Source organism: Rhinolophus sinicus, chromosome 5 (assembly GCF_057876585.1).
Source record: "Rhinolophus sinicus isolate RSI-liver-muscle chromosome 5, RSI-T2T, whole genome shotgun sequence".
In the NCBI taxonomy this organism is placed as follows: domain Eukaryota; kingdom Metazoa; phylum Chordata; class Mammalia; order Chiroptera; family Rhinolophidae; genus Rhinolophus; species Rhinolophus sinicus.
The window spans coordinates 34,526,383-34,552,628 of record NC_142505.1 but is presented as its reverse complement, the minus strand read 5'-3'; the positions used below and the strand labels follow the sequence as shown (position 1 = coordinate 34,552,628).

At 44.6% G+C, this 26,246-nt stretch overlaps 1 protein-coding gene across 4 annotated transcripts in view; it reads right to left on the bottom strand.

The window, feature by feature from the left end:
- Positions 1-26,246, bottom strand: part of EPHB1 (EPH receptor B1) — a 418,394-nt gene that overhangs the window by 104,515 nt on the left and 287,633 nt on the right. For all 4 annotated transcript variants that reach the window (XM_019748047.3, XM_074312877.2, XM_019748058.3 and 1 more), the window contains one exon: positions 9,794-10,129. In XM_019748047.3, the coding sequence (XP_019603606.1) occupies positions 9,794-10,129 (336 nt within the window). The remainder of the gene's footprint in view (positions 1-9,793; positions 10,130-26,246) is intronic.

The following is a 26,246-nucleotide window of genomic DNA, read 5'->3' as shown; positions in this document are numbered from 1 at the left end:
TTCAAGAACTCGTTGTGGCATCCTTATAACTAGTACAGCTCAGAGAAGGGCAACACACGTCAGGATTTTCTACGGTACAAATAGGCTCACAGGGGATGAACGGGCCCTTGTCCTCCTGAGCTCTTCAGGATAGACAACGCATTTGCTCTGTCCCAAGAAGGAAAGGAAGGAGAGGGAGGGGGAGAGAGAGAGAGAGAGAGAGAGAGAGAGAGAGAGAGAGAGAGAGCAAGAGAGAGAGAGAGAGAGAAGGGAGGGAGGGAGGGAGGGAGGGAGGGAGGGAGGGAGGGGCACACATTTAAATGGCTTGATTCTATCCTTCTACACTTGGCTCTCAGAGGGAAACTGACCCCGAGGTCTGGGGAGGAGGATGGCAAAGAGTCTCCCTTGCACTGGAAAGTATTTGTGGCCCAGCATTGCCTTTATTTACCCAGAACATTTAATGTGCCTTTTTTCCCCATCTCTCACATCCGCTCAGAGAAAATGTTAATTTTCTGAAATTAAACACTTAGCTTGATTACTGTTTTGTTAATTGCTGCATTCAAAAACCCCTGGTGCTCCTGCCTGTTTAACATGGATGGTGCTGTGAAAATGATAGGCACAGAGCTGGTGTGCAGGTGGACAGACAACAGCAATGGAATGTCGCCCTGACTGCCCCCAACTGTGCTTGCTCAAGCAGCTGAGTCTCTGCCCGTGGGGGAAGGGGGCAGACCAGGTCATAGCAGGTGCCTCTCTCAGGGCCATGTTTTGGGAGGACAATGCACCCAGGAAGTCCTACGTCTCACCAACATCTGGGAGAACATAGGAGCCTAACTCCAATCAGAGCACCCGCCCAAAGATGCCTGAGGACGGAAAGACCACAGAGAGAACTTAAGCTGCGCCATTTGCTGATGTCTGAGATTAGTTGAAGGAAGATTGAGGCATTTTCACCATACATTTATTTGATAATTTCTTAATTCATTCAATGAACATTTATTGAATGCTATTATTTCCAGCACCTAGCTAGACACTGGGGAACAATAGCTAATAAGATGGATACAGGACATGCTCTCTAGGAGATTACAGTCGGCTCACGGAGCAGACATTTGCTGGAGGAGCACAGAGTGGACACATCACCAGACTCCCCTGTCCTCTTATCCACTTTGCTGGAGGCGTCAGGCAAACAGCACTATCTCCTAATCCAACTAGAGGTGCCCTCTGCAGTGAGGGTTTTAACAATCTCATTCGGACTTCAAACAGGGTAAGGTACTTAACTCCAATCTCACTGGCAGCAGCCTGGGCCAAGATGGGGTAAAGTGAGCAAATAGGTACCCATAGGCATCCTCTCAGGGATGCAGGGCGAGGCTTTCTCAGCTGTTTTGGAGATGTTAGCAGTGTCACTAGCCACTGCGCGGACCTGGAAGAGGGAGAATTCCCACATTCAACTACAGTGTGGCCCAGCAGGTGACATCTGTCCACATGAAGTTCCAATCGGTCAGTTAGTAAATAATAAAACCTCCCACCCACCACTGTCACTGTACAGCAACAACCACCACAGATTGAAATGCTCTCTAGCCACTTGATGTGGTTACACCTTAACTTTTGGAAAGTGAGAGCAGGCATCACAGCAGGTTGTGGTACCAAGAGTCCAGTTGAGGGACCCCAAGTCCCTTCCCAGAGAGTCACATGCTTATCTGTCACTTTTCTGGGCCTCTGATCCCAGTCTCAGTGAGTGCTATGGACTAGAACGTGAGCTCCGCAAGGCACGAGTTTCCGTGTGTTGTTTGCTACTGTGTTTCCCGTGCCCGGAGCTGTGCATGGTACTCAGAAAGCCTCAGAACGTATTTGCTGAGTAAGTGAATGAACCAGAGAAACGTGGAAAGTAGTCACAAAGACCGTGTTGAATGAATTAATAATACATCTCCAAAGTTAAAGTACTTAAACAAACAAACCCTTGTGAGTGTGCTTGAATCTCACTGTGTTCCTCGGAGCGGAGCAGGGCTCCTGGTATATCCTAAAATCATTCCCTTACATTTTCCTGCTAGGACCCACAGAGGACGAAGCTACCAAGTCACCTGGCTGACCTGGAGAGATCACCTGGCCACCTGTGGACCACCAGGACATATTCAGATCACCACACATCAGCCAAACATTTATATACTAACTCATATGTGGGGACTAAAGGAAACTGGCAAGTATTTATCAAGGGTCTCTGGGGCTAGCGCTGTGTGGTCCCTCCCTCATGAAGCTGGGGCAGGTGAGAAAGTCTGAATTCTCCACAGAACTCACCATCTAGTTGATAGCCCCAAGCCTGCCGGGGATGGAAGCCATGACTTTGGTCATGGTCAGTGCTACCTGCCGACTTGCTCAGCTCAGCAGACAACACACCACCATTTTGCAAATGGCAAGGACCTTTCTGAGGTTACTTGGAAGTTCCTTCTCAATGCCAGGGCTTAAGAAACAATAAAAACATCCTTTTTAGAATTAACAAGGAGAAGAAAGCATTGAACTATGAAATTGGATTAAGAACAGTGAAAATTTCATTTACTTAGGGTTTTTAAACTTTTCTTTATTAACTGCAATAAAAGTTTTCTTTAAAGTCATTCCAGGATTTTTAAAGTTCTGGCTCAATCTTTTCTCTGCTCTGGAGCAAATTTCGCCTGCTAATTTCCAAGGAGACAAGCCCTTAAAAATGAACTAGTTTTAGCATATGGATCTTAACACTCTAAATTTTTACAGGCAGCAGTGTAATATTGTTTTAATATTTAATTTTGAGATTTACATAATATCTTTCCTCCAAAGACCTCAATATATTGCAATATCATAAAATTTCTTTCATATTCAAAGATTATTCTTTATGCATGCAAATACTATATTTAACTAAGGAATAATGCAAATTAGGTAATGTATTCAGAGAAATCAGTGGGCTAGGTAATTCTTCTGTAGGAAAAGTAGTGTCTCAGTAACTTAATTGTCTAGGAACCTCAAAAATGCCTTAAAAATGGACAAACTATAGAGGCTTGTGACTATTAACAGAAGTAGTATATGTATTTTTTCAATCAAGTTAAGTAATGGATTGTGTCTGTGTTGTGGGCACGTTGGATATGTTAGTATTCCACATACAATCGGCACAGCAGGCCATTTATGAACTGTGTGGAATATAAATGTCAGATATCAATATAAATATCTGCTGGTGGCATCACAAAAGCAAAGGGAAAATTGTCGCTTCCCCAAACATGCGACAAGGAAAGACAGACGAGCTTCTCTGAGCTGCAGGATCAGCCTGCGCTGGGTACATAGGTTCTGGCTCCACTCCTGCCTTCAGTATTAACTCATTGGGATGCAAACGTTACTGCTCTCCTTTCTAGTGCTCACTCTTTCCTCATAGAATGGACAAATTGATACCTGTCATTTATCTGATATAGATGACATTAATCCCAAACAAAGAGACAGAGAGGCTTTGAAAGGAAAGAGCCCAGGAAGAAAAAAATCCAGCAAATTGCTGTCTGGCTCAGGACATATTCTCAGAAATGATGCTCATCTCCATAGCATGGTTTACAACATGATTCTCTATCCCCGGTCTCATTTGATTGTCACACACCACTAGAAAGCAGGTGTCATAAGTCCCATTTTATAGTTGAGAAAAGAAGGATCCTTGCAGTTCAATAAACTTGCATGAGTCACATAAGGAGGAGAGAAAGGTTACCAACCCCAAAACTCCCCAGCTGCACCCCTGCCACCAGGAGAGCCCAAGGGATGAGGGAGGTGACTGTCCCATGGTGGAATGAGACTGGAACAGTACAGCACGTTCACCTTTTGAGCTTGAGTAAATCAAATTAGCCCTCTGAATCAAAGGTTGGAAACCACAGCCAAAAGGCCAAATCTAGCACTGGATTTGTTCGACTCTCAAATGTTCTAAAATTTTTTAATTAGTTGTCAACATTTTACATTTGGGTTTTCAGCTTATAAGATGTGGCAACACTGGTTATGGTACCCCGTGCTGGAGCTGAGGAGGGGCTGCCCCTGTTCCCTTCAGTTCCCCGTTATCCCCACCACTCCATATGGCCTGAAACCTGCTTTGTTCCTCTCCCTTGCCTGCCTGGCCTCGTGGATCTTTGAGTTGGTTCTCTCTGGCTAAGATGGTCCCCAACTCACTAACTTAATCTGGCTACAATTTGATTTTATGGATGTGCTGGTCTGATTTGTCTTATTTACTTTTTCCAAGATTTCCTCTGAGGTCCCCTTCCCCAACTCTGACACTCTGAGTCTAGTTGGCAGAAAAGAGAAGTAAAGTTTGTCATTCACTTTAATTCTCTCTGACAGCTGGATGATCCAGCCATCAGTCTGAATCTGGGGCCAGGTGCCAGAGAGTGACTGGGGGAGTTAGTGGTGATAACAACCTCTCTGCAGATCTCTTGGCCACAGGAACAGGGAGAGTTCCACCTGATCTGGTCTATTTTAAACTCAAGGCAGCTGTATTCAGTGCAAGGCTGCATCCCTGAAGACCTCACATAAATCTGAGCTTGCATAATTCATGACCAACCCTGACCAAAGATGATGGACAATTTTTTGACAGCTAAAGTGGCCTAGCTATGTGGCAGTCGCTTAGAGAGACCTTAAAACGTACACAGCTTGCCATAATACAATTTTTTATCAATCAGAGGATAAAATGGCCACAAACTTGAGTTTGAAACCCCAAAACATCATTTGCTGGCTGTGAGATGCTGAGCAAATTCCCAAAGCACTCTGGCTCCAGTTTCTTCATCTGACCCGCCTCATCTTTGTAAAGAAGAACATGGAGGGGCTTGGCACGATGGAAGTGCTAAAAAAAATGGTAGTTCTCTGCCACTGCCTATGGGCTGGGAGAGGATCCTCTCCTGCTAGTCTCCTAGCAATACAAGATCCTTGAGTTGTCTGACTACATACATGACGGGGGTTCATCACGGAAGGAGAGGGAGGCTCTGGATTTCAGGACTCAGCAGACCCTTCCGTGCTTGCCTGTGTAAGAAGAACTATATTTATTGTGCGTCCAGTGGACCAGAAGATGATTACAAAACCTCCTATAGTCTCTTCTTAGATCACAACCCCTGGGGTCAAGAAAAGCCTGTTGGTGACTTTCTGTGATGGAATGAGACGAAATATAACCCTTTTTGTTGGGTACCTACATCAGCTAAGATAAGCTGCCTGCCTCTTTTTGGCAGGGCTCACGAGAGCAGCACGATACAGTATCAATACAGCACGCCTGGGCAGCCCCGAGAAAGAAGAGATGACAATCCTGTGTGTGGTGAACAGTAAGATCAGCATGCCCGGCCACAGATGAGGTTCATAACTCCTAAACAGAGGAGGGCCAGCCCAGTGCAGCGAGCAACTGCCCAAAATAGAGTCGAATGTTCGTGAGCATCAGGTTTCAGCTCAAGTCCAGAACCACGTGGCAGCCAACGTGTCCAAACCCTTCTCTCATGGGACCCTTATGTCCATTGTCAGGACCCAATTCACCTTGCAAACAACTTGCACCCCTCAACACAAACCCATCTCCCATCTCGATCCAGAGGCAAGGGAAAGCCTTTGATGCTTCGGTGTCACAGTGAAAATTATGGAAGGGTAACAGGGGCTGTGAGATCCCTTCCTGTCAGCAGGATGGCATTGGTGGGCTCTGAATAACCCTTCCATGATGGGAGAATATAGAACGGACAGTCCAGAGGGACTGTCTACCTTTTAGGACAGGAAACAGGAAGGCAAAAATAGAGATGTCCTGCTGACTCTCCTCTAATCCTAGATTCTCCAAACCCATTTTAGCCTCCGCTTCTGTATCAGAAAAATGGAAACAATAATGCCCAAGTTAGAGGGTAATTATGAGGATCAAATGAGTCCCTGTATTTCATAATTCTTTGTCAAGTCAAAAGAAACATAAATATGAGGTGTGACCTATAATAACTGTTGCCTACTCCTCAATCAGGACCCACTCAGTGGCGGTCCCCAACTATTTCAGTTTGGGTAGTTCCAGACACAGAATGGCACTCAATAAATGCTACGAGTTGACTTAATGATTGATCCCAGGACTTCTCTTGATCAAATTCTTTACCTGCCATCTACTGACTCGTGACCCGAACAGTAGAAGAGTGGTGGCTAGAGGCACTGACAGGGGTCACACTATACCATGAGGTTGGGGTGGGGAAGCTGACCTGGATCTCCACCAGTGTGGAAAAATTCAGGGTGCCCTGGAAAGGAGTGAGACATGTCATGACTTATTGGTGATACATGAGTCCATCCACCTCATCCCTTCATGGTTGTGACTCATTAGGTTTTTTTATGATGCCTGTTATTTAGTCTCTCTTTCATCTCTTATAAAATGTAGCTTCCATTCATGTTTCTAAACTGTTCTTGCTTTATAGGCTCAAGGGCTTATTTTGAAGGTTCTCACTTAAATAAATTATCTGCTGATTGAAGACAGTTTGCATTCACCTGTGGATTCACCAAAGCAGTGTGATAGCACCACGTCCTCAGAGCCTCACCACCCACAGATTCGAAACCACTGGTCAACTTGACATGTATTTTATAATAGCCATATGCCACCAAGAAGCAGTTGCATGCTTCGCTTATTGACTGTCAACTTTCTGACACCCAAATTCTAGAATTCCCAAAGAGAAAGCATAGATTGAAAGGTGACAATGGGACTGGGCCAACAAAATCCAGGAAGGTTAAGAATAAGGGTGGGGGGGACAAAGGGAATAAGAATGGGTGAGAAAAATGTCTCTTCACGTCCTCTGCCCATTTTTCAATTGGATTGTTTGGTTTTTTGGTGTTGAATTGAATGAATTTTTTATAAATTTTGGATATTAACCCCTTACCAGATATATCATTGGCAAATATCTTCTCCAATTCAGTAGGTTCCCTTTTTGTTTTATTGATAGTTTCCTTAGCTGTGAGCTGTGAAAAAACTTTTTAGTTTGACATAATCCCATATGTTTATTTTTTCTCTTACTTCCTTTGCCCGAGGGGATATATCAGTAAAACTACTACTCCGGGTAATATCTGTAAACTTTAGAATAGGTAATTGGATAAAGAAGACGTGGTCCATATCTACAATGGACTGTCATGTGGCCATTAAAAAGAATGCAATCTTACCATCTACAATAACATGGATGGACCTGGAGGGTATTATGCGAAGTGAAATAAGTTAGACAGAGGAAGAGAAATACCATATGATCTCACTTATATGTGGAATAAGGAACAAAATAAATGGACAAACAAAACAGAAACAGACTCATTGATACAGAGAACAAACTGATGGGTGCCAGATGGGAAGAGGGTCGGGGGGGGGGCTGGGTGGGACAGGAGAAGGAATGAGGAAGTACAAGTTGGTAGCTACAAAATAGTCATGGGGATGTAAAGTACAGCATAGGGAATATATCAATAATATTGGATTAACTATGTATGGAGCCAGGTGGATAATCAACTTATCGGGGTGATCACTTCATAAATTATATAAATGTATAACCACTGTGCTTCTGTATACTTGAAAGTAATCTAAAATAATATTGAATATCAAGTATAATTGAAAACTAAAAAACTAAAAGGAAGATATTACATCTTCAATCTCCCCGCCCCCCCCCCAAAAAAAAAAAGAATGGGTGAGGATAAAAGTAAGTATTTTGAATGTTGGTCATGCAGGGCCCCTTGCAGAAGCCCTGGTCCCTCAGCTCCACTGCAGCTTGGGAAGGTGCAGATGGCAAGACAAGCAGATGGGCAGGTTTGGGAATAGCAGGGAAAGGAAGGGGGGGGGGGGGCAGAAATCAAAGCAAACCAATGTAAGTGGCAGGTTTGTTCACACATGCTTAGAAAGAGAAAAGACAGCCAAGCCCAGCAGAACACGACAGCCTGGCAGGATTATTATTCCCAGAAGCTGGGACACTAAAATATTTCAGCCAGTTTTCTGCCTTAAACTCTGCAAGGGAAATACTGCTAACAAAAGCTGCCCATGTTACATGCTCAACATGATGCCGAAATTACCACTCCCTTTTCTTTGGGTAAGACAGACTGTCACAACCTTTGTCTCCATAGTACCGAGCTGTGGTGACCAGCTGGAGGCTCCCACACTTCCCGTCTTATTTTCTCACTGCACATGTATGCATGTAAACACGTGACCATATACATACATACAAACATGCACACATGAACACGTGCACACACTCTCCAGCAACAACGCAGCCATCTGGACAATCATGGTCTCCTGCGACACCTCTTTTCTTCTCTGTTCTGACAGCTTAAACCCAAGCATCATCTGCCATCAAAGATGCCTGGTATTAAAAGACGCAGCACAAGCTGACGATGAGGAGGTGAGGAGAAGAAGAGGATGGAGTAGGAAAGAAGAGGTCAAGAAGCAGGAAGTACGTGGAGGGAGAGAGCAAAGAGAAATACTTGGGTCCTGCGATTCCACTAACAAGCAGTCAGTTTAGAATTTGTTGATTGAGAAAAATCCATAATTCCAAATAACATCACAGTTCACTGCCTACGACCCCCGTCGTTGTTTACAGACGTGATGTTTACTTCCCCTCTGCAGCCTTGCACCATCAGCCCTGGGGAGAGAGTGTTCATTTCTCTCTAACTCCCCTGGTATTTCATGCACATGGCTAGCACATACTGCTTAGCATACATCACCTTGCAGCTTTGTATGTCCTGTCCATGTCCTATAAATTCTTCAATTCATGAGGTTCATGGGAGTAACAATGACGTCCCAGTATCACTTGTATCCCTCCCTCACATCCACAGCTTGGCATACAGTAGGTGCTAACATGCTAATAACTGTCTTTTAATAATGAGTCAATAAATAAATAAATACATGCATGAACTGACTGGTTAAATGGATATAAAAAGAGATGGGTTGTTGCAAGATGTGTGAAAAGTCATAGAGAGAAAAGTTCAGAAGAGCAAGAGATATAGAAATAAAGAGAGGAGAAGAAAATGTTTTGAGCTGTGCATGCCACCAGGAGGTACTGGCCATCAGGAATGATCTATTGCCAACTATGTGAGGTCTCCATAACACTGTAGCATTCATCTGAGCTAACTATAAAGGAGAATGCACTCTTGAATTACACGGGTTTAATTGAAATGTAATCTGTAATGGTAATATTGACTTAATCGCATGATTACTGGAAAGTTTCTTTTATTGTATTTTCTTTTTTTTAAATTAAAGTTTATTGGGGTGACAATTGTTAGTAAAATCACATAGATTTCAGGTGTATAATTCTGTATTACATCATCTATATATCACATTGTGTGTTCACCACCCAGAGTCAGTTCTGCTTCCATCACCATGTGTTTGACCCCTTTACCCTCATCTACCACCCCCCACCCCCTTACCCTCTGGAAACCACTAAACTATTGTCTGTGTCTTTATTGTATTTTCTAATAGAGTAGCACTGGTGTTTTCAAGACCAAGCAGGGCTTCTACTCATCCATCTACCCATCTATCCATCTGTCCATCCATCCTTCTGTCTATCCATCCGTCTTTCCAAGGGCATTGTTGAGTCCCAGCTGGATGCAGAGCACTGGGTCCTACTCTGGCTTGGATATACATCTTTGTTTTTGTGCTGGGCACAAGAAAATCCCTCAGAGTCCAGCTCCCTTTCAGAAGTGAAACCTGACACCTATTTCCTCCACGGCCACAGATGCCCGTCACCTGACAGCTTCAGTCCTAGGAGGAGGCCTGCGGGCATACTAACAGGATGGGTGTGACTGCAGTTTTGTTCCTGCACAGAGATGGACAAAGAGCCAGCCACACAGACAGAAAGAAGGGCACAGACGCCTCCAGACTTACCAGCTTGGTTTGTTGTGATGTTGACAGAGACGTGCTGTGGGGGGAAGGGGCTCTTGCTGGAGACTCCATTGATGGCTTGGATGTCAAAGGTGTAGGGGGTATGAGCCCACAAGCTGCTGATGGAGACACGGCACTCAGTCAGGCCCAGCTGCTTTGGCACAAACTCCACGTTGTCGTCGCATCGGGAGCAGCTCCGACGGTCTGCCCGGCACTTTTTACAGATGATGTTGTAGGTGACATCATCCCTCCCACCTGTCTCTCTTGGAGGGTGCCACTCCAGAATGATGGATGTCTCATTGACGATGGAGATGACGTTTCTGGGACCTGATGGAACACCTGTAAGGAGACAAAGAAGGGCCCAGTGAGTGTGGCAAGAAGTTTCCTTGTCCAGCATCCCTTCATCTATCGTCGGTGTGTTCCCACCCTTATCACACGCATACATCCCCTCCCCTCCTTCAATCCTAAATCTCCATGCTTCAACCTACTCTGAGAAAAAATGGTGGACAGAAATGACAGCCTGTCCCAATTCCCTTTGCAGTCATCCCCACTGGGCTTCTCCTTCTTTCAGTCACGTGTGCCAAGGGAAAGGAGGATGCAAAAACCTGGGTTCAAGTCTCTATTCTTAGGACCAAGCCACATCTTCCAGCTTTAGTGTCAATGACATGAATGTATATTGGACACTGACTGGATTCTTTGTCTTTTCTTCATTGGTGTAGAACTCAAGGGTTGAGGGATCTGAGTCGACTACCAAAAGCCCCAACATATCCTCACATCCTGCACAAAATCTCACACAGTTTGAGATCTACATAGTGGGTGCATGGTGGTGGGCATGTTTCTCTGTAGGTTCGGCTGCCAGAACACCGGGATAGATGAATACTCACATTACACAAGCTTTAGTGCCCAAAGACAAGAAGCAAGGTTGATGAAAGAGTCATGCAGCCACCATGTTTGACCCCATGACACAGAAAAGCAGAGGGGGTTGTTTCAGACACTCTGCTAGCTACTTTGCATGCACTTAACACCCCACCCCCCCATAAAACCTACTGGGAAGATACAGTCATTAACTCACTTTTATAGAAAGAGAAACTAAAGCTGAGAATGGGAACTGGCTATAGACCTTGTGGGCTACAAGAACTGAAGCAAGTATGAACACATGTACCTGCCTGATGCCTGATTCCAAAGCTTATGTTTTTAACTATATCCCTGCACTGCCTGCTAGTGAAACCGGCTCTTTTCCAACTAAGGGAAAGCTGTGTCCAACCCCAAACTTGCACTGACACGGTCCTGCAAATGTTGGTGGTAGGGTCACCCGAGAGTCGAACAGACTCTCTCTCCTACAAACCAGCCAGGCTCACTGGGACTCAAGAAGGGCAGCTTCTTCCCTCTGAACAGCTCTGTCTATGACTGCTGTTCTCACTCTGGCAAAGGGCCTTGTTGAAAACCCTATGAAGGCTGGTTCTTCGTAGGAGGGTAAAATGTTGCTAAATTAATGGCCAGTCTGGGGCATTTTCAGATTAAGTTGGAGAATCTCCTGCCAAAGGACAGAACAGATCACAGCCTCAGGTTCCCAAGCTGAGCTTTGCATCTCCCCAATGTCTAACTGATGGAAATGAATCCTGCCCGGAAGCCCCCCCCACCCCCCTTCCAAATGCCAGGTCTGCTGGAGCAGCCGCTCCAGATAGTAATGCATTCAGGATACACGCACGTGACTGTCGCCAGCTGAATGAAGACATGTGTAAAGTGGTTCATGCTGGAGACAGGAATCAAATGCCAACACACAAAATGAGGGAATAACAACAAGGTCGGGGGGCACCAGGGAAGGATTCTGTGTTGAATCAGTCAACAGCAACAGCAGCGAGAGCAGAAAGCAAATATTAAATCGAATTCTATTAAAACATGAAAGAAAATCAGTACTGTACTATATAAAGCCCATTAGGCCTGAGCTAAAGCACAACTTTCATGCACACTTGTGACAAGGCAGGATTCATGAAGCATTTTTACCAAAGTCTTGCAAATAGCATTCAAGAATTCCCCACCCATGTGCCCAGGGATCAAATCCATTTCTTTTAGAATCTGCACACAACCAGCACTGGGCAGGCAGTCAGTCCCGCCCTAGGTGGGCTCTTCCTGGGCAGAGCCTCACCTTGCATTGTTCATTAACATCTGTATTTTCCAGTGCCTGTCTGGGACAGATCTGTTTGCTCAGACTGATGAGACTTAGGCCACAAGCTCCCAGTGGTCAATGCCATTGCTTCTTGTATCACTTTCACAGGAGACGGCCCAGCCTCAGCCACAGGCCACTGTCTCTCATACTCGTAATAAATACATTCACTGAGTACTTGCTCTATGCCAGGTGTGGGGCAAATCCTTTCACAATGTTATCTTATTGCATCCTCGGGCCATCCTAAGGCTACCACTCAGATAGCAGTCTTGGGCAGAGGGGCAGACACACGTACTGTCCTGGATAGTGACCAGCCATCCCTCCCACCCTATAAAGACCACCCTCCTCATTTATCTCCTCATTCCCTTGACCTTCAACTTCACCCGCTCTCGCTCCAGCTTCTCCACTTAAATTTGCATAAGTCATTGCTGTTTTAAAATTAAAACACCATCACCTGGCATCTCTCTACATTGCATGTCCTCTCTTTACCAAGCTTTTTCAGCCAAGCTTTTCCAAAGTGGAGTCACACTTGCTGGCTTTCCTCTCTCCCTGCTCCACCAACTGCAGCCTGTTACTGCCCCCTCCTCCATCACACCTGCTGCTCCTTTTGGCCTCCTGTTTAACATGTCCAGGAAACATAATTCAGTCCTTCCCTTCCTTGTCACCCTGCGTTGCCTCCAGTCAGACCCGGAGAGTCACATTTTCTGTGTCCCATAGCACACAGCTCCATTCCCTTTTCTTCAGGTCTTTCCCTTCCTCTAACTGCCCCATCGCCTCATAACAAAGGGCTTCGTCAATTGTCCTGCCCTACTGCAAAAGCATCCTAATGAATTCTCCAGCATCGCTTTGCATCTGTCCCATCCATTCTCTCCTGTGAGTTCCCAAATGTGCATGGAGTCACAGTGTTCCTCTGCTCAACCCCAATGATCCATAAGTTGACCCTCCTGTCCACATCTTTCAGATGACCTTGATATCATCTCCGGCCACTTGACCTTCATCCTGCAGTGTGGCCAATAGGAAGAGTCTTGTGTACACTAAACTCTCTCCAGACTCCTGAGCCTTGGAACAGTGCCCTGTCCTCTGTCTGGCTTTTTTTCCTTCTATCTGGTTGATGAACTCCTGCTCACACTTCAAGATCCAGTACCCATTCCACCAGGTTTCCCTGATGCTCAGTCATACATTCTAGCTCTGGGCTTCCATAAGCTCATTCGCAGACACTGAACCCAGATTCCATCATCGCATTGTGAGGGTCTCTTCCTGTGTCATCCACACCTCACTGTGGCCTCCTGGTGGACAGGGGCTGGTGGCTGACTTTTCTCCATGATCTCCATGTCTAACACGTTATTACCTAAGGGAGGCCCCTTCCACCTGGTTTTTGACCTCTATTCAGTGTTCAAGGCTTCAGGTGACATGTATGTACCCCTCTCCAGCATGAGACAGGATGCCCTGCTGTGGGGCTGATGGAGGACATGGCAGTGGCAGCAATAAGGACCCACTGTTGTGACACTAAGTGGGAGAGGCTTTGGTGAGACAAAAGTGGCAAGTGAGGAGCAGGTATGGAGAGGCCTGTCCTGTCCCTGATGTAATGGTGTCCATGGCAGCTGGGAGACCCACCTCATCAGTGCTATTCCATGTCTGTTCACTTGCTCCCCATGTAGGAAGAAAAGCAATGAGTTTTCAGGGAGGATTTTCATGTTTATTTAGAAAGCGCCTTCAAACGAAGCTACCACTTCTTCTCATCTATGGATGCATTCCAGAGCGAAGGTATCTGTGGGGCACGAATGGGGGCCGATGGAGTCTGTGGTTGCTGAGTCTAGGACTGTATAAATCTGAATTGTTTCCTTCCAAGGAGCAGGAATAGACCTGGGTGGCCTTCTCCTGGAGACAGACTCGGAGAGCTAGGAGAACATGAACATGCCCTGCTCTGGGTCCTTCCCTAGTCACCTCTTCCTCGGCAGGTTGTATCTTGTCACCTCAGGGCCCAGCACAGGCCACGGCTCACAGTGTGTATCTGTGGAAGTGGTCTGAGTCTGGACCACAAACAATGACTGGGGCCCCATTCATTACTCATCTGTTCACTCATTCACTCCTTTAACAAATATTCCTTATACTGTTCTAGGCACCCGGGAGACAGGAAAAAGCAAGACAGGCAAGCTTATGCTCCAATGGAGCCAACACTGTGGTGAGAGGAAAGTGACAGGAAAGAAGGAAACACAGAGATAAATGAGATGATTTCAGATAAGAACAAGTGCTAAGAAATAAAACAACCCTCAGGCTCTGATTGCCTCCCAACAATGCTTATAGCTCCTGTCCCTTTTCCCATGGCTGCTGCAGGCCAAGCATGCCAGGGCCCAGTGTTTGGGTGGCTACAATGATGATGGTGCCAGGTCTCTGCTCCACGGTCCTGATGATAAGGACACATTCCTACAAGTAAGCCGGTTGGCCTCTTCTGTGCCTGAATGAAGAGTCTGACCAGACCAGGTTTGGCCTTCGAATAAATCTCTCTAGAGAAATGTGCTAAGGCCACTTCCTACCCATCCAGACTGCACTCCCTGGATTTGGGGCTCTACCCCTGCAGGAAGTATTTGTCCAGAACCAGGACACCAAGCAACATCCTCAGGAAGGAGGCTAGTTGAGACAACCAAACAAAAAATGTTTAAAGAAGAGTAGAGGGAGGCCAGAGGGAGAAGAAAATCTCTCATCTCATTTTGCAAAAACACTCAGGAGGTGCAGTGGCAGGGCTCAGGGCCAAGGTCTCCTTGTCTAAGCCCCCTACTCTTGATCCACACCCTTGTTTTCCTTAATTACATAGAGATAGGCTTTTTGAAGCCTCTCTGATCTGTTGCCATGGTTACTACTGATGGAAGCTTCATGTTAAAAAGGCTAGGAAAACTCAGTCCATTAAAAGGATGGGAAAACTACTGAACTGTGATTCTCTATTTGGGTGGGGGGAACATGGTGGGTCTTGGATTATGGGGATGGGGCTCAATGTCTTCCAGGATGTTCCTGAGAGGTTGACTCAGCCTACATGGAGCATGGCTGGTATTGGGACCTCAAAAAGTTAAACAGAAAAGATTCTTCTAGAGCCACTGGGCCAGCCAATTCTTGCCATATTGCAATAGAATCTCCTACTTCTTAGCGTGATTTGGGATAGATGATTTTAAAAAAATATGGAGAGATAGAGTGAGTAGGAGAGTGGGTAAGTTTATTTGTAGGCATTAGCTGGAAATAACTACACTCCTGAGTAAGCAAAGGGAAAATCTGCTGAAGACAGGTAAGCCCTGAAAGCCAATTCCTTTATCAGGAATCTTAATGAGGCCAAACTACTGGTCTCAGACTTTAGACGTGAATTTCAGGCGAGTCCCAGGACTGCGTTGATGCAGCCAAGGTCTGTGTCCTTGGACCCTTCCCAATGGGAAGCTAGTGAGGGTGACAACAAGGTGAGGCAAATGTCCTTTCGGGAGACCCCTCATGCACGCTGAAGCTCTGCTGTTCTGCATTAGGCCATAGATAGGGTCCTCATCATTGTGTGTATGACCCCTTAGAGAATCTGGTGAAAGCAACAAGGCTTTTTCTGAGAAAAATAAACGTGTTCTTGAACACATACATTATTTTTCAGAGGCTCTGAGGGGTCTCTCTACCAATGAACCCCCTAAATGTTCATAGCAACCATGTTTAAAAATATTCTCTTGTTGGCAAACCTTGAGAAGGTGAACTTCTAAGTCTTAATTTTCTCATCTGAAAAGTGTTTTTTGTTTGTTTGTTTTACGATTTAATGAAATAACATGCCCAAGGAGTTTAGCTGGGGAGCTGATACACAGAGGAACTCAGTAAATGTCAGCTGCCATTATTATTATTATTATTATTATTATTATTATTATTATTATCTGGAATGCTGACCACCCATCTAATTAAGACGGATCTAATTCAGCCACTCATTCCTTAAGCAGAGGCCCCATACCCAGGACTGGGCTGAGCACTGTGAAAGCCATGAAGATACAGAGTTTACAGACTATGAGGTTGGGGAACCCAGATGCTTAGTGAGGCAAGACCCCATACGCGTGGAGTACTGGGAATTGTAAACACATACAGTTAAGTATCAAAGTAAGTGATAGAGACACAAAGAGTTACAGATGTTACATAAAAGGTAAGATCAATGCAGAACAAAATGTTCAGGGATGGTGTCTGGGGGTCTTAGCCACAAAGTTGGAGTTATATTTGGGAAGAAGAACCTTGGAGGCTGTCTTCCCCAGTCTATATCCTCCAGGCCACCTAACCCTGCAAGCATACTCAGGAAGAGGTAGAACCTTAGACTTGGGCATGGGGTCCAGCTTTTTTGGGCTTATGACCTCTGTGTGCACCTTTACTGGCATACCTCAGAAATATTACATGTTCAGTTCCAGATAACCACAATAAAGAGAATATTGCAATAAATCAAGCCACACTAATTTTTTGGTTTCCCAGTGCATATAAAAGTTATGTTTACACTATACTGTAGTGTATTAAGTGTGCAATAGTATTATTTCTAAAAAACAATGCCCAAATCTTAATTAATATATAGCTTATTGCTAAAAAATGCTAATCATAATCTGAGTCTTAATTTTTTTTTTGCTGGTGAAAGTTCTTGACTTGATGTTGATGGCTGCTGACTGATCAGGATGGTTTTTGATAAAGGTTGGGGTGGCTGTGGCAATTTCTTAAAAGAAAACAACAGTGAAGTTTGCTGCACTGATTAACTCTTCCTTTCATGAACAATTCATAGCTCTGTAACATGCTATGCTGTTTGATAGCATTTTACCCACAGTAGAACTTCTTTCAAAATTGGATTCAATCCTCTCAAACTCTGCTGCTGTTTTAAGAACTAAGTTTATACAATATTCTAAATCCTTTGTTGTCATTTTGACAATCTTCACTGCATCTTCACTAGGAGTAAATTCCACCTCAAGAAAACACTTTCTTTGCTCATCCATAAGAAGTAACTCCTCATTTTTAAAGTTTTATCATAAGATTACAGCAATCTTGTCACATCTTTAGTCTCCACTTCTAATTCTAGTTCTCTTGCTATTTCCACCACATCTGCAGCTACTTCCTCCCCTGAAGTCTTGAACCCCTCAAAGTCACCCAAGAATGTTGGAATCAACTTCCTCCAAACTCCTGTTAATGCTGATATTTTGACCTCTTTCCACAAATCATGAATGTTCTTAAAGACATCTAGAATGGTGAATCCTTTCCAGAAGGTTTTAAATTTACTTTGCCCAGATTCATCAGAGGAATCATCTCTATGGCAGCTATAGCCTTATGAAATGTATTTCTTAAATAATAAGATTTGAAAGTCAAAATTACTCCTTGATCTACAGCCTACATATTAGATGTTGTGTTATAGGGCCTGAAAACAACATTAATCTCATTGTATATCTCCATCAGAGCTCTTGGGTGACTGATGCATTGTCAATGAGCAGTAATATTTTGAAGAGAATCTTTCCATTCTGTGCAGTTCTCAATAGTGGGCTTCAAATATTCGGTAAACCATGTTGTCAATAGATATTCTGACTCTGGGCTTTGTTGTTCCATGTATAGAACACAGGCAGAATAGATTTAGCAAAATTCTGAAGGGCCCTAGGATTTTCAGAATGGTAAATGACCATGGGCTTCAACTTAAAGTCACTAGCTGCATTAGCCCCTAATAAGAGAATCAGCCTGTCCTTTAAAGCTTTCAAGTCAGGCATTGACTTCTCCTCCCTAGCTATGAAAGTCCTAGATTGCATCATCCACATTGAAAATCTGTTGTTTAGGGTAGCTACCTTTATTACTAGGTTGATACAAAAGTAACTGTGGTTTTTGCAATTATTTTTAACATTTTAAACCGCAATTACTTTTGCACCAACCTAATAATTACCTTAGCTGGATCTTCTAGATAACTTCCTGCAGCTTCTACATCAGCACTGGCTGCTTCACCTTGTACTTTTATGTTATGAGGATGGCTTCTTTCCTTAAACCTCACAAACCAAACTTGCTAGCTTCTAACTTTTCTTCTGCACCTTCCTCACCTCTCTCAGTCTACGTAGAATTGAAGAGAGCTAGGGTCTTTCTCTGGATTAGGCTTTGGCTTAAGAGAATGTTGTGGCTGGTTTGATCTTCCATTTAGACCACTATAACTTTTTCCATATCAGCAAAAAGGTTGCTTTGCTTTCTTATCACTCATATGCTCACTGGGGTCGCACTTTAAATTTCCTTCAAGAACTTGTCCTTTGCATGCACAAATGGGCTAACTCCTATCTTACTTGTGACACGCCTTCCTCCCTACACATAATCATTTCTAGCTTTTGATTTAAAGTGAGAGATGTGCAACTCTTCCATTCACTTCAACACTTAGAGGCCATTGTACGGTTATTAATTGGCCTAATTTCAATATTGTTGTGTCTCAGGGAATAGAGTGGCCTGAGAGAGGGGAAGAGATGGAGGACCAGTGGTTGGTAGAATAGTAAGAACACAAACATTTACCGATTAAGTTCACACGCTTACACGGCATGGTTCGTGGTGCCCCAAAACAAGTACAACAGTAACATGAAAGATCACTGATCACAGATCACCATACAAATATAATAATAAAAATGTTTGAAATATTGTGAGAATTACCCAAATAGTGACACAGAGACACAAAGTGATCAAATGCTGTTGGAAAAAAAATGGTGCCAATAGATTTGCTGATGCAGCATTGCCAAAAACCTTCCATTTGTAAAAAATGTAATATCTGTGAAGTGAAATAAAGCAAAGCACAATAAAACAAGGCATGCCTATACATATGCTTCCTGGCCTGCCAGGAGATGCTCTGGCTTTGACGTGATATTTTGCCTTGCTTGTTCTTCCTCCACTTATGGGCAAGAAATCCTCTTCTTTACTCCTACAATAAATTGTGTTCTCTCACTATCTCTTTAGAAGAAAGATGTGAGGTAGGGTCTGGGAATGAGCCAGGAAAGAAATTTTATATTCAAGCCTCATGAATACTGTGAGTCAAGAATGCAAAGACATAATGTTCTCATGGCTGAGAATAGTCAAGATTGTAGTTTGGGGGGAAAATGACTGCATACTTCAATGTGAATTGAGTTAAGAAGGCATAGAGAAGGAGACCAGAAAATGACATCAGGGGAAGTAAGCCAGAAAATGATATCAGGTGAAAAAAAGTGTGGTACAAGAGGCCAGAAAGACTTGCAAGGTGGTGGTCCAGGATTAGGCATCAAAAATTATAGTTCCATCTCTTTACCCATTGCTTGCTGCAAAATAGCTACTTCAAGAAACCATGTCTGAGTGACTGAAGAAGGAAGATCTTTAAGATTTTATGGGAAAATAGGAGTCAAGGAGCAAAGGCAGACAGGAAACGGAGCTGCAGAGGTCTGAAGAGGTCTTCTATGAAGGCAAAATATGCAGGAAACCAAGTCTGGGTAATTGTTATGCCTTTGCCCACAATACAGCATACAGAGCTGAAAGCAGAATGGGTTGGAGGCTAACATAAGCCAAAAGAGGGAAAGTTTGCAATTGTCAGAAAGATAATAGAGTTATAAAATAAACATGAAGTCAGCTTCATGTTTAGCTGTGGTTTGTTCTTTCGTACCTGGTTATTTGAAAACCATGTCAAAACAAACAAAGAAACAACTTTTTTATTCTTTCTAGCTGCTTTGTGTAGCTATGACATTCCCCGGCCTATGTTCAGCTCTGTCTCTTTCCCTCCTGAGGCGCAAATTCTTCTTCCATTATTCCCTCACTCATTCCTGGGAGAGCTTGGACAAGAACGACAACTGTCCTAAAGGAACTGGTCATGATGCCGTGTACAGAGCTGGTTCAGGACCTTGGAGAAGGGCAGCAGTCTGCTTGTTCCCCAATCCTTTCACTGAGATTCCCTGGACGGCAGCGGGGGAGCTCCTAAAGATTCTATGGCAGGCACCAGTAACAACACAATTGCAAGGTTCTGTGACAGCAAGGGTTGACATGTCTTGTCATTGTTGGATGGGGTGGGGGTTTCTGTTTGTGGCCATATCAGGAAACCAAGACTAAGTTACAAGGTATCTGGTGGGAAGTAGTGACATCAAAATGGACAGATTGTTGAGGTATCCTCCTCCTCTCAATAGCAGAAACTTAGGCTTGGGGTTTGGGGAAGAAACAGACCAAGAACTGTCTATAATTTTTGAGTGATGAGCACCAGACATTTGGAACACCATTTTTCTCAATGTGAAGGCGATTGTGTCCAAAGAGGGAGTGGTGCTGGGGGACCTGCAGCAGTCATGTTGCTTTACTTTGCCTAACAGCTTTGGGATCCCAACATTCCAATTCTATGCCACCTTTGGAATCAATTTAAAATGAGCCCCAGGGATGTAGGTTTCCTGCAGACAGACCCCTGTGCCATCTGCATAGACATCAGAAGGACGAGGCTCTGATTTATTGGGACTTGTTCATTTCATGCCACTGAGTGAATGATTAATGTTGGTCATTTGCCTGGAGTAGATTTCTACAAGGAACATCTGAAATTACAGGGATGGTTTTGGTTTCCATTTCTATCGAGTTCTGTATGAAGTTTAGAATTTTGTTTTAATAATATGCCCCATACGCAAAGTACTATCTTAGGTGTTTTGGTACATTACTAAATAAAATCTAATTTTCCCAACATCCTATGAGGTAAGAACTATTATCCCTAGGTAACATCTGAGGAGAATTAGCTCAAAGATATTAAATAACTTGCCTAAGTCACATGGCTGGTGAGTGGTAGAATCAAGACTTGAGAGCAGGCCTAGCTCTTTCCACAGCTCATCTTCAACAACTCTTCCACCCGGGGTGGAGGCACTAAGTGTGTAAGGTGCAGGTGGATGCAAATGCAGCTGGGTGCTAGGTGCTGGAGGGTAGGTTTCTCATGGAGCTGAGAAGCTCTTATTCCTGAATCATTTCAAGAACTGCCCTGTAGAAACAGCAACCATGTTTCCAGGATCGTGCTGAGCACGTCTGCACATGTTGCTCATTATGGTCTTGGAACTATTGGGCCTGTACTCAGGCAATTCTCCTAATCATAACAGTTAGTAAGAAGAAGAAGTGACTAGTCAAAACAAGGAGGGGCCCTGCAGAGAGGGATGTGGGAAACATCAAAGAACCCAGTGTTACATATTTTACTAAACACCACTGTTTGTAGAAAGTATTTCTTGTTTCTCCTGCTTCAATGGAGTTAACTGTCTGGGAGAAAAGGGGTAGATTTCACTTTCTGGAAAAAGAGCCAGCCCCTCTATCGGGCCTGAGCTGAAGCCTGAGGGTCTAGGTTTCCACTGGGCTGCAGAAGCCTTTGGAGGATGGCTGAGAAGCCGACACTGAGAGGCAGCATCTCTCAGTAGGAATGTATTTAAAGCCAGTCTTGCATCACTGCGTGTGTGTGTGTTGGGTGGAGGGATAGAAGGTTGAATCTTCTATTTGTGGCCCAAAGTGAGGGGAAAGAGGAAAGCTTTGACAGGATTCCTCCCTACAGATCCCCTAGGAACACTCCAAGTCAAGGAGAGCTATAGGTCATGTCGTCTTAAAGACATGGCCTTCAAGACCTCTTGCTTAGTCCTGAGATGAGGCCTGAGAAGCCTTCCATGGTGGTGAAGGATGCACTGGACCCCCAAAGAGCAAACAGGGGCTGAATGCCACCTTTGCTTTAGTTTGACCTTAGGCAGATCCCTTATACTCTCTGAACCCAATCACACACTAACTCTTGACCAATCAATCCATATGTGTTTACTGAAACCCTACTGTGTGCTATGCCCTATATGTGAGGTTATGGTACAAAACGTTCACAGACGTCTACCTGGGGAGCTCAAAGTGTGCACAGGAAGTGTGTGCCTGTACAATAGATATGCAAACCACTGTCTAAGAAGGCTGGTGGAGATGCAGCCTCTGGGCCGAGACAGGGCCTTGGGAGGACACTGCTCTCTCCACAGTCATGAGGAAATCAAATGGCATAATATATTATATTACACTCTACATATAGTATACTCTACATGCATAAAGGACTGTCTGGTACAGAAACCCAGGTACCCCTGTCCATCTCTTCAGCTTCTAGAAAAGAAAGAATGGCCAGGTGCACACCTGTACAATGAATACTAGGCATTGTCCAGAACACTTGACCTGAAGGCCCTCAGAAACAGGAAGGCCATCTTTCTACCTATGGCCTCCAAGACCTCAGCAGACCTCCTCTGTAGGATCTCCGACGGCCATATATAGGACTCCTACCCTAGACTGGAGCAGGTTGTACATTCCCAGGTCCTGTTCATGGCATGTCTGGCCCAGGTAATCTCTCAGAGAAAGGATCTCCATAAGTCTTCCAACTGAAATATCCATACACTAGGCCCATGCCCTCCCAGAGTAAGCTCGAAGGTGTTTGCTTTCACCAGAGTGAACAGTCTAAGCCAATAAGAGTTTTCTTGAAGTCACTGATCCCAGGACACACTTCAATCTTTGGTACAACAGAACAATTGACCCTACTCAGGCAACGCCTCGCTCTGGTATATCATTGTAATTGCTACAGACTCAGATCCTCAACCATCCCAAACCCACGCAGGCAAGGGCATGGGCATGGCTAATTTCATGGGAGCCACTCGCAGGCCGTTTCACTGGTCATGGGCACAAAGGCTGCCCTTCACTCACAGGGAGAGCAAATTCCCACCTCACAGGCAAGTTCCCCTTTGATGGCCAGCAGACAGCATCCTCTTTGAGGGGACTGAGAGGCCTTCTATCTCTGCTCACTGAGCAGTGGCAGGGCTTGGGGGTGACCATGGCTTCCCACCTGTACATGTCTGGCCGAGCAAAGCCAGGCTGCACCATGCTTCATCTCCCTATACAGCAGCATGTCAGCCTCACTCCACTCCACACCGTTGAGCATCACTTATTGCCATTTTCAAAGTGAGCAGAGCTCAGAGGTTACCCAGAGGAGTCGCACAAAAGGCCATCTTGGGCATTTCAAGCAAGTGTAAGCCCATAGCCACAGGGCAGGGGTCGGGGGGCAGCCCACCATTACTATCATCGCCCTAACCTCTCTATTCTCTCTACAGAATAGGGACAGAGGACAGAGGGACCTTTGTGTTCAAGTGGCCCTGTGGCCCTCTACCTCTCAGCTGCCATGAGACAAACCACTCTTCTTGATGTGGCTTCAGAGTCAGAGCATTCTTGATTAAGTGAGACAGAGATGGTCTCTGGCACAGGCCGGAAGGAATCCTGGCCGTTCCACAGGCTGACTTCAGACTACAGCCTGCTCTTTCTCTGCAAAGTCATCCATGATCATTTATCCACTGGGGAGTCCAACCCCATATCATAACACTTCTCAGGTGTCTGGCTCCAACTGGGCGCTTTACAGCCAATTGTGTGGAAAGTTTCTCAGTTGACCAGACACACAGCTTTCAAAATAAATCACTACAAAATGCTGGCATCCTGGTCCTATGCCACACATAATTCAGACAGCATGGACATGCCCAAACTATAATACTCATTTCTGTCCGCTTCACCCAACTTCCCACACAATTCAGAAGCCCTCTTGGCAGGCATCCCCAGCACCTCTTTGCATACTTCCAATTAGAGGGAGATCACTAATTCCTCAGGCAGCTTTTGATCTCTAGAACAGTGTTCAGAATCTACACTTACACTAAGTTGAAAGTAGCTTCCTTCTAAATCTCTGATGACAGTCAAAGACCCCTGGGGCCCTTGGTCTTTGTCACACCCAATTGAAACTATCAGGGATATGTGTCACTGCATCCACATTGTTGCATCCACATCTGTTACCAAACCAGGGGATCAGGAAGCTCCTAGTCCTGGTTTGGAAAAGGTTGGTTGGTACCAGGTTTCCAATACGGCAGCTGAAAGATCAGCAAAGGAAGGAGGGGGTGGAGCCTGGAATCCCACCCACTGTAATGGAGTTGACTGCAGATTCTGAATCTGGAGAGGGTCAATGATCAGTAACAGGGGGGTACAGTGGGCAGATATGGGTTCCAGGAATAACTGGCAGTGGTGACCTTGAAAGGTGACTGCAGAAAGGAGCCTGGCCAGAGGTTTAGAGGTGAGTTACATCCCAGACCCCACTATGGGCTTGGGTTTGGCCTCTTGTGTCAGAATTGGATCAGGATCTGATGCTGAGTTACAGAAATAAAAATGGAGTGACTGGAGGAACTGGGACCCTAGTCACATCTAAGGACCACCTGTGAGGAGCTGGGTGGGGCATCAAGATGGTCTGTATACATGATACGTAGATTTGTGATCACATTGTAGTGGGGTAGAGACAGGGCAGTGACGGTGTCAGAATTCAGATAACCTAGGATGGCTCTCCAGAAGCATTTGCTCTAAATTACTCATTTCCCCCGTGCATATATTCTGTTCTTATCTTGTACTACACAATTTATATAGGACTTAAGACTTACCTCTTGAACATTATTCACAACAATCAAAACAAAGACAACAATTTATTGAGCACTTATCATATGTCTGACACTGAGTGAGCTATTTTCATACATCATCACAAGTGGCACAATAATAAATAGTATCTTGATTTTATGGCAAAGAAACAGAAGTTTAGAGAGGTTAATAAAACTACCCAGGGCCACACTGCAAGGGAGGGGTAGCGCCAAGAGTCAACCCTTGTCTACGTGACCCCAACTACGGGTCTCTTACCACTGACTCTTACCTGTGTTGGGCACCTATTGTTTAAGATCATGGAGGCAGTAAAAAGAATATCAGATCAGCATGTCAAGAGCTTCCAGTCTAGTGGACAGAGAGCCCTATACCTGGATAACTAACCCATGTAGAGCGTTCACAGTGCAAGCAAGGCCTCTTCCTTCCTGGGGATGAGGTGAGATTCTGGCAGAGGACAGAGGACCCAGAGACACTCCCACTTGTCTTTTCCTTTGAGGAGGAGAATTGGAGCAGGGAAGATTTAAAAACCCTGAGCTACAGATGCCATCAAGTTCCAGCATCCCTCCCAGACTAACCCTTCCTAGGACCAGAGCCTGCAAATTTCCCATTAGCACCATTGCCTGAAGACGACCAAGGAGCATTTATGACAATAGAAGGTCCTAAAACCAAGGGGTGGAGAACTTTGTTCTGATGTTTGAAACATAGAGTAGATTAAATGAATACATTTTACCTGAATTCCCTCCTACTTCTGAAACTTCACAGTGAAATCAGTGCTTTGTGAGCCTCAAGGAAAGAGTGACAAGAACCAGCCTGTCTATAACGGCAAGTCAAGCCAAATGACGTCGTTTCTTTTTCTAAAAGTTTATGAGCTTGCGGAGAACAAGAACAAGAATAGCATACCAAGATTTCAACAATGGTAACTGGAAAACTACACAGATACATGTACACCAAAGGAAGAAATATTAGCTTAAATGATAATGCCAGTGCTTGGATTTTAGCAACTTTGAAAATAACATTAAAGTAGGCAACCTGGTAAACAACTCCAATAATAGTAATCAAATAACACAGCTTACTTACGTTGACTACTTCCTGTATGCCGCACGCTGTTCTAAATAGAATTATTACATTGAATACCCTTGACAACACAGTGAGACTGACACACACACTCTACCCATTTTATGGATGAGAAAATGGAGACTCAGAAAAGCCATGTCAGTTGCCCCATGTCACACAACTGGCAAATGGCAGGGCAGGACTTGAACCCAGGCAGAGGCTCCAGAGCCCATACTCCTAACAATTATGTTAATACTTCTCACTTGAAAGATGATAAAAATTGGTATTCAAAGTGATCTATACTTGAAAGAACACTGTGCCTAACCCACAAGGCAAAATTTCTGAAGTCATATTTATAAGTGCAAAAAAGGAGCGGCCCAAATGCGGCATTTCCTAAAGGGACAAACAAAAATGCTGGTTGTTTAGTGGCCCAAAAATTCTGGTAGGAGCCCATGGTGTGAGGGCTGCAACCAAAGTAAACAATCAAATGTATCCCAGTTATGGGAGAAAATCCATCACGTTTCCACTGAACCCTGCTCCAGGAAGAGAGTTACCCATTTCATTCTGGCTGCCATGTTCTGAGAGTTGTATTGATAAACGTGAGGGATTCAGAAAAGACGAGTCAGGACAGTGGGGCTCAGGAAACCACGTACTTTGGGGAATAGATAACACAACAGATGATTTGCCTAAAGAAGGTGATTAAGGAGAGATGAGAAAAGAAAATTGCCCTTAAACATTAAAACAGCCGTCCTGCAGAACACTTGTCCTCAATGATGGACCAAAAGTAAGTAGGGGAGGAAGGCAGTGTCTAATCCAAGGTCCAGAAGA